General features: G+C 29.8%; 1 protein-coding gene and 1 long non-coding RNA gene across 2 annotated transcripts in view; both read right to left on the bottom strand.

The window, feature by feature from the left end:
* Window positions 1-1,086: 1,086 nt before the first annotated feature.
* Window positions 1,087-2,039, bottom strand: LOC116847967. Its single transcript, XR_004378866.1, has 4 exons — window positions 1,953-2,039; window positions 1,758-1,864; window positions 1,435-1,661; window positions 1,087-1,234 (listed from the first exon to the last, which is right to left on the bottom strand). It is a non-coding gene; the product is annotated as an uncharacterized LOC116847967 (long non-coding RNA).
* An 83-nt stretch (window positions 2,040-2,122) lies between these two features.
* Window positions 2,123-8,540, bottom strand: part of LOC116847978 — a 9,054-nt gene continuing 2,636 nt past the window's right edge. The window contains exons 3-6 of the mRNA XM_032823638.1: window positions 3,661-6,032; window positions 2,910-3,176; window positions 2,317-2,415; window positions 2,123-2,229 (exon numbers count right to left, since the gene is read on the bottom strand). Coding sequence (XP_032679529.1) covers window positions 2,123-2,229; window positions 2,317-2,415; window positions 2,910-3,176; window positions 3,661-3,868 — 681 coding nt within the window. The 5' untranslated portion in view covers window positions 3,869-6,032. The remainder of the gene's footprint in view (window positions 2,230-2,316; window positions 2,416-2,909; window positions 3,177-3,660; window positions 6,033-8,540) is intronic.

The following is an 8,540-nucleotide window of genomic DNA, read 5'->3' as shown; positions in this document are numbered from 1 at the left end:
GATTCTCTAATTTTAATGCATAATGTATTAACAAAGCATCCGATTTCATTAACCGTACCGTGTCTAGCATTCGGTTCACGAAAGTAATCAGATCCTGATTGTACCAATATCTAGTGAGTGAATAGCAATTGTTGACAGACGAGAATATAATAGTGTTATATACTCCGCAACAGCCAACCTAAAAATTTTATGTTTATCTACTGAAAGAGATTTTATGTGCCTCTACTAACGCTATTGCAATATTGAAATCATCTTATACTTAAGTTAAGATTCTGACGGTTTAAAAATCCTGCACGAGACTATTTGAACAAACAAACGAATATTATCTGACAAGAAAACAAAAATATAAATATAATGCAGGTTTTACGAATTTGATCACCTTAGGAAAGAAGGTGAGTATGGTGACCATTTTAAACATCTCATAAAAAAAATATGACAGTAACTTAAGACTCCTGACTAGTCATCGCAACTATATTACAATCGTGATATTATAAACAGAGTTGTCAGAAGCCTTCAGTGACTGAGTGCAATGAAGCAGAAACCTTGAAAAAATTAACAAGAACGTCTTTAACTTATCTCTAAGTTCTTTAACATAAAATCCTTAATGTTCTTCGGGTTGTTCGGGTTCTTCAGGATCGTGTTGATTCCTCTGGTCTCTTCTATTATTTTCTCTATCTATACGCTCTTTGGCGTGAGCTAACCAGATTTTTATGGGACCAGATATCTGGTCATCCTTGACTGTTTCATATGCGTTTCTGATAATACCTACAAAAACATAAATTATTTCATTATTTTCATGTAAATAAAAAAACATCTTTAGCATAAGTTTGTAATAAAATAAAATATAAATAAAGTAAAAAGTAATGGAGTTTATTTTGTTTGTAATACTCGTATATAAATGTAACAATAATTGACAAATATTAATATGATTATTACATATTTCAAAATAATTTGTTAACATTTCATAAATTTAAAACATAGTACTAATGCTTTCAATATAATCTTTCAAATTTGGAAATAATTATAGCATTTAATAATACAAAGAAATTATTATTCCTTAAAATTTTACTTACTACAAATTATTTTGCACAAATTCAGCTTAGAAAAATTTTCTTTTTTTTTTGGCACCATACCAGCTGTATACAAGTGCAAGTTCATTTGACACTAATTGTCTCATTAAACATAAACATGAATGTTTAATATCCCGTCCTGTTAATCGTGCTAATTGTTTAATCTAGAATAAAGAGAAATTATTATTAATATTTTTGTTCCAAATGTAAGCAATCGAAAGTATTACTTTTTATATAACAATTCTTTATGGACGTCACTTAGACACTCTTAATTAAAGAAGTTATCTTTTTTAATTTCCAATTTTTAAATTACAAACTAATGTTTTCCTCTAAAACAAATACTTTTATTTTTGGTTATATTTACCATTTCATTCCGGTAAGGAATATCTCTGGCAAGTTTGGAGTCCAAAGCTTCTAATTGGTTTTTATCTTTTAAAGGTAAATCTTGAAAAATATCAAATTTTTGCTTTTTTTCTGGCTGAACGGTTTCACCAAGCTTCTTTAAAATTTTCTCGTTTTGTTTTTGAATGCTGCTTATTTTTAATTCCAAATGTTGGAATTTTTTTACAACGAGCCGTTCAAAATCAAATCCTATAATATATTAGAAATACATTGAAAATTTTAAACTTTAAAAATTTTATATTGCGAAGGTTTTAAGACAAAAAAATATGCAATTGCATTACTTACCTCCAGTATAATTACTGGTTTGTCTGTTAGGAGGAATATTTTCATTTTGAGAGTCAACATCTATTAGAGTTTCAGCATATTCTGTATCTAAACCTGGTCCACCAATACTATCATTAATATTTCCACATAATTTGAACTGACACTTTTACTAACATTTAAGGACATTGTACTATTTATTAGATAGAAATTACGTACAAAAATCGTCGTCTTCAATGCAGGAACGTTGGTTGTAGGAACTGCAAGAAGCTACGCTTTCCGTTGTATCTATCTTTTTAGCATTCTTCGAATCTGCAATTCATAACGTGCTTCTTTTAACTATTGCTTATAGCTATTTCAATATATTTGATATATTTATTCGATAGAAATTACTTACAAAAATTATCCTTATCAATGCAAGAACGTTGGTTGTAGGAACTGCAAGAAGCTACGCTTTCCGTAGTTGTTGTATCTGTCTTTTTAGCATTCTCCGGACCTGCAATTCATAAAGTGCTTATTTTAACTATTGATTTTAGCTATTTCAATATATATTTGATATATTTATTAGATAGAAATTACTTACAAAAATTATCCTTATCAATGCAAGAACGTTGGTTGTAGGAACTGCAAGAAGTAATGTGTTCTGTATATGTAGTGTCTACTTTTTTAACGTTCTTCGGATCTGCAAAAATGTTTTCATGACAATATATATTTATTCATATATGTTGAATAATATTTGGTTCAAATGGAAAATTTAGTAAAATGAAATAATCTTGAAACACAAATATAACTTTCGTTAGACATATAACAACTTAAAATCTCTTACAGATAGGTGAATAAATTTATATTCAAACACTATATGACATTTTTTTGAAAGGCAATAGTATTAAACTTTCGATGCATATACTTTTGAATAATTTATTTAAATTATTACTACATATACTTTCGAATGGATTAAATATTTATTGCATATTTTAGGATTTTACAAACATATATAAAATATTTATAAAATACTTGTGTTAGATTTGTATTTATTACAAAGAATATTTTTGGTTTAAGATTAAATTTGTATTCAAATTAATTTTTAATAAAAAATAAATTACATATTAATATATTTGTAATTTCTTGTTCGGAAAAATATCCACTTCTGTTATTAATGCTTTATTGTATTCTCACCTTTATATGCCTGAGTTATTTTTTTTCCCGATATCCCTTTTGAGATATTATCTATTTTTTTGCCAGTTGGAGGTATCGGAAGGTTTGATAAAATTACTTGGTCAGAATCGTCTTCATCTTCAGAATAATCATAAGAACTTGAATCATGTACTTTAGCTGCTCTAATTTTTCGGGACTTTTTAATATTATTCTCCTCGTCGGAACACGAGTTTATATCAGATAAATGTTCGGCCAATTTTAACTTTTGTCGTGCTACTGTATAGTCGGCTGAAAAATTATCATATTAAGCATTACCATTTTCCGTACAAAAAGCAAATAAGTGTCGATCATACATATACAAAAAAATATCAAAAATATATATAATATGTATTATATATATATATATAATATATATAATATATATATATATATGTTATATCTAAAAAGTGATAATTTAAGTTGGAGGTATATTGGTTATATTAGCAGCATTATTAATTGTAGTATGTCTCGGCTGGGTTGTGCATAGTAATGCATGAAAAAAAGTTATTTATTTCGGTCACCTTTTGTGCTTTTATTTTGCGAAATTGATAAAAGCAAGATTGAAAAAGAATCTGATAAAAGTTGCACAACTACCAAAAAAGACGTGCTACAGATTACTCTGACGCGCTGCGAATTTGACTACTAAGACTCGTAATTGTGTAACAATTTCCCCTTCTATATTTAACTTTAACAAATAAATATCTTAATCCCACACTAATAATACATTACTTACAGCATGTCGTATATATTTTAAGAACATCATGTTCCTCCCAAGTTGAGTCAGGTATTTCCATACTTCTAACCGCTCTGTCGTATCTATCGTTACTGATATAATTTCTAGGCCATTTTGATCTTCGTGAATCAGTACTTAACCATGTAATGGGTACAATTTGAAGACCATCTTTGAATTCAACAATAACATATCTTTTCTTGTCAGTCATTCTGTATTGAAATGGATGTCAAAATTACACGTTGGAATAAAGAAGAGGAAATACAGCAAACTTGTCATTTTTGTTTGGCAATTTTACATATTTTTTTATAATGTCTTTCAGCGGCCACGATTTCAAAGTAGATAAAGAATGAACACAATAGATATCAAGTAAAGAAGATGAACATGGAACATTAAAGAGATCCTCTCTTACTAAGAATTCTTGACCAATAATAACGAGAACATTTTGTTTTGCGTTGTAAGCCACATTGTGAATACAGACAATTGCACCACAAGTTAAGCCGCAGGTGCTATCAGCAAGTGTTCCAACTTTAAATGTCATTCCGTTGAACTTAACAACTTTATATTGTGGACTGTGACAATTCGGAATAATAGGCCCATCATAATGCAATGACATTAAATTATAATGTTGTAGATCATGATATGGCAAAGCAGTTGATGTGAGTGAACTCTTTTCTCTCTCAATACATCTTCGTATAACCTGTTGTAAAGGTTTTTCCGCTTTTCGCATATACTTTTTTAATTTCTGCATGTAATTTTCAAATTGAAACGCACTAAAGTTGTCGAGAGGTCCAAATTTTTTGACATCATCTACTAGATGAACGAGACTATGAACATTATGTGAAACGTTCTTAACTCCGTACAGTTTTATAAATGTTTTAATGAAGAAACAAATGAAATCTTGCGTATAGTTAAGGTGTTCATGTAAATTTCTTGAAGACAAGATCCTTATAATAACATGCAATGTCATAAAATGTACATATATTTTTTTCTTTAATATGCATTTAAACGCTATTGGACCTGTATATAGCAATATTTGTCTGTATTCTGTGGCTTTCCATAATTTTACGCTATCTAACCTTCTTGGTTTTCTAGCAAATTCAACAGGTATTGATGGCTTCAATTGATTTACTAAACGTGTTGAAATGTCATCCACGGCTCTGTATTGTAGTCGATATGATAATTCGCCATGAAGCCATAAATTTATTAATTTGCGCATAATACCCAAACATATTAAGTGCATGTAGTCCAAGGGCACATCTGTCACAGGTTTGAAATGAGGAATGTTGACTAAACTGCATATAGTATTTGGTTTGTGAAAATTGTCGTAAATCTTCTGTAAAAAATTTTCGTCAGTTCGAAGTGGTGCGTCAATTTGTGGAAAGCACATTCGATGTCCAATGTACTCTCCTTCCGTAGTACACTTAGTACAACTGGAGTATCCAGAATGTCCTTTTACAGATAAAACAAATGCTTTCGCAGGTGTATCACAAATTAATGCTCCAATCCGACATATTACTTGTCGACCATTGATGTTCATTCCATTTTCACATAATTCTTTTGCCTCGTCGACAAAATCTTTCAAGAAATCATTGGCATCCTCTGGTTTACCATGGTAAAGTCCAATCATAAAAACGTTGCCATTTGGAATTACTGAGCCGAGTATAGGCCAAAATTGTTGTTGGGACGATTTTGTTAATGGCAAACCGTCAATGTTGACTGCTATTTTTAAGCAATCAACATCCTCTTTCACAGATAACAATATTTCTTTGATAGATTTTATTAATCCGAAATGACAATATGTTCCTGGAACAACTGTACGGATATTTTGGTATTGTCTTGGTGTTTTTAACAGTGTTCGTGCGTCCACAGAAATTGTTGAAAAACATGAATGTTTCCTAAGTGTTAACAGCAATGCATGTAGAGCGGTATGTGATGTTTCATGATCAATTGCCCATACTGCAAGATCATCTTTAAAAGAGAATCCATTTCCATTTCCATTAGCATTATTATTTTCAAAATTCGAATCGCTTGATTCATCACGAGGAACGTTCATAGATGATCGTTGTGAATCTAACTCTGATGCAGATTGTATATTTTCATACTGTACAAATATGTCATTTTCATGTTCATGTTGTACGAAACTGTTATTTTCCTTTTCCGTTTCATTATCGGAATGTATTCTTTTATACTCTAATCTCTCATGTTTCAAATGTGTTATGCATTTAGTATTATTGTTCACTGAAGAACTTGTATGATTCAAATTTGTGGAAATAATATCTGCCTGTTCTGCAGCTAATCTTCTCAGGTGCCTTTTTGATATATCTAAAGTATGTTTTCTACGGCGTTTTGCAGTAAAATCCATGTTGCAATATCTGTACAATATGAAAAGATAGAGGATTGCAGAATGCATGGTATTATGTACTTGTAATATAACGTTAAATTGTTTTCAAGATAAACCACTCATAGTAATATAAGAAATATCTCGTAAAGTATTCACTTCTTCATAATAATATTCATATTATATAGATTATGTAATTATTTAACTTCTAAGCTGTTTCAAAATCGAAATGTTTATATTAATCCTGTTAATATTGATATGTTATCAATTAAACAAAATAATGTTTAAAAATAATATTAATATTACTTGGAATAATAAGTGTTAGACACTCAAAATATAATAATAGAGGAGAAGGTGATAGTATGGCTCGTTTAAGGAGGTTGGAGCGTACACATATAGCACATACTAATATTTATACGTTAAACAGACTATATACATAAAAAGTTGTATACATAAAACATCTATTTTGTTCTAACAACACATTTTTATAGTTTATTTAATTTATTTGTTATTATTTGTATTGTTATAGACTAAAAAAAAAAAAAAAATTGTATATATAAATATTTTTGTATAAGCAGGTAAGGTTATCAATAGTGGTACCACTTTGTTTCATTGCGATTCACCGATTAATTACAAAGATATAAAACCAATAAATAATTTGTTTATTTACTGAATAACTATTTTATGCATCGCATTGTAACTTTACATAAATCATGTTGAATATTACAGGTACCTTTATAAAAAAAATTGAGATTTTTTCAATATTATCAAGCGACACGGTAGTGTCGCGAAGCCAAGTGCAAGCACGAAGCGGCCTACCGTATATAACTACGCGACGACTTTGGTATATATATAGGTCATAATTCTTATTTCGGCTATAACGGCTGAACGGACGAGATTCTGGATAGACTTAATCGATTCCTTGAATTTTTCTTATTAAAAAACTGTCTTTGCTTTTTCTCTACGTGCTCCAGAAGCCTGAGTTATCTTAGCTCAAAGTTCTGAAATAATGTATAATCGTGAATTTGTGACTAAGAAACGTCTCCTCACCACCGAAATGTCCAGTGACTGTCCTCCGTTAAATGGCGGGATGGCGAGTGTTACGTTTACCGATTTACCGACTTGTAACTGTGATCACCGCGGAGTCGAGTGACAGTTTTCGCGTGTACGAGAATGAGGTTATAACGAAGTTATTACTGATTTACCGAATTGTAACTGTGATCGCGGCGGAGTCGAGTGACATTCGCGTGTACGAGAATGGGATTATAGCGATGTTATTTTTTAATACTGATAGTTTTAAAAGTTGTGATGTGTTTGCCGTGATAATTTTGAAGAAATGTATGGAGATAACAAGGATATAATATCAGAAAAATATCGGCGAATGCATAACAATAAAAATATATAACGATAACGATATAAAACTTGAATACTTTGTGTCGTTTTTACTTTTTACAGCTAAATTAAATAATAAGAAAAAGAAAAGAAAGGAGAGAATGTGCGAGATGAAAAAAAAAAATGATAAAACGGTAAACAACCATAACAGAGCGAGATAGAAAAACAAGAGGAATATATGAGTAAGTAAAGGATAGTAAATAAGTAAATAAGATAATAAATAAGTATTGCTTTACATAATAGGATAACTTACAAAGATATAGTACTATGGCTGCATTCAGAAAACATAGCTGATCAGTCAGCGGTCAGTGATTATTGGTCCTTACTAACTTTAGAACTATTACATTGACTAATTACTCAACCGTTGTGCAACAGTTGTATCTTCTGAACGTACCCTATGTTTGCGTGTCATACTCTTTATATTGTTTGTGTTGTTTTTAAACAAGGTAAGAAGAAAGGAAGAAAGGATGTACAGAAAGGTGGGAGAAAAATAGCAAATATAAGAAGAGAGGATAGTATTCAGGCAGATAGGAAACAGAAAACAGAAACGATACAAGAAGATATAAAATTGAGAAATGCAAGATAGTAGAGACCTTCTAACAAGAGTCTGGACATAGGAGCGATCTTGTCAAAATCATGCGAGAGAGAAAGATATATATTTCCTAGAGACTCTCTACAAAAAATATTTATCTTTCTCTCTCGCATAATTTTGACAAGATCACTGTGATGTCCTGACTCTTATTAGAAGGTCTCTAAAAGATAATGAAAGAGGAAAGGTTACTTTTTAAAAGTAATTCATTATTATTACTTATATATATTATAATTTGTATTTCATATCAAAGAACCTTCTTTTTATGTATACCTAAATATTTGCAATGACCAAGCTCAACGTATAAACTTATTAACAAAGAAGCTTGTTTTGAATGTTTAATATTATTTTCTAAAAAAGATGTGATATCTTAACAAAATTACTTTTTCAAAAAAAGTAAAAAAAAGAAGCCAAGTGCACGCGCGTTAGCATTACATTATTTATAAAAAAATTGTTATACACAAACTTTACAAAAAAATCATTCTAAATAAGTTACAACAAAAGCTCAGCTAAAAGATATTTAAAAAATATTATTAAAACAATCTTATTCAGATCAATTGT

This window comes from Odontomachus brunneus, unplaced genomic scaffold, assembly GCF_010583005.1.
Source record: "Odontomachus brunneus isolate Ranch 3 - 2012 unplaced genomic scaffold, Obru_v1 Obru_scaffold_086, whole genome shotgun sequence".
Taxonomy (NCBI): Eukaryota; Metazoa; Arthropoda; class Insecta; order Hymenoptera; family Formicidae; genus Odontomachus; species Odontomachus brunneus.
This window is presented reverse-complemented; position numbering and strand designations above follow the sequence as displayed.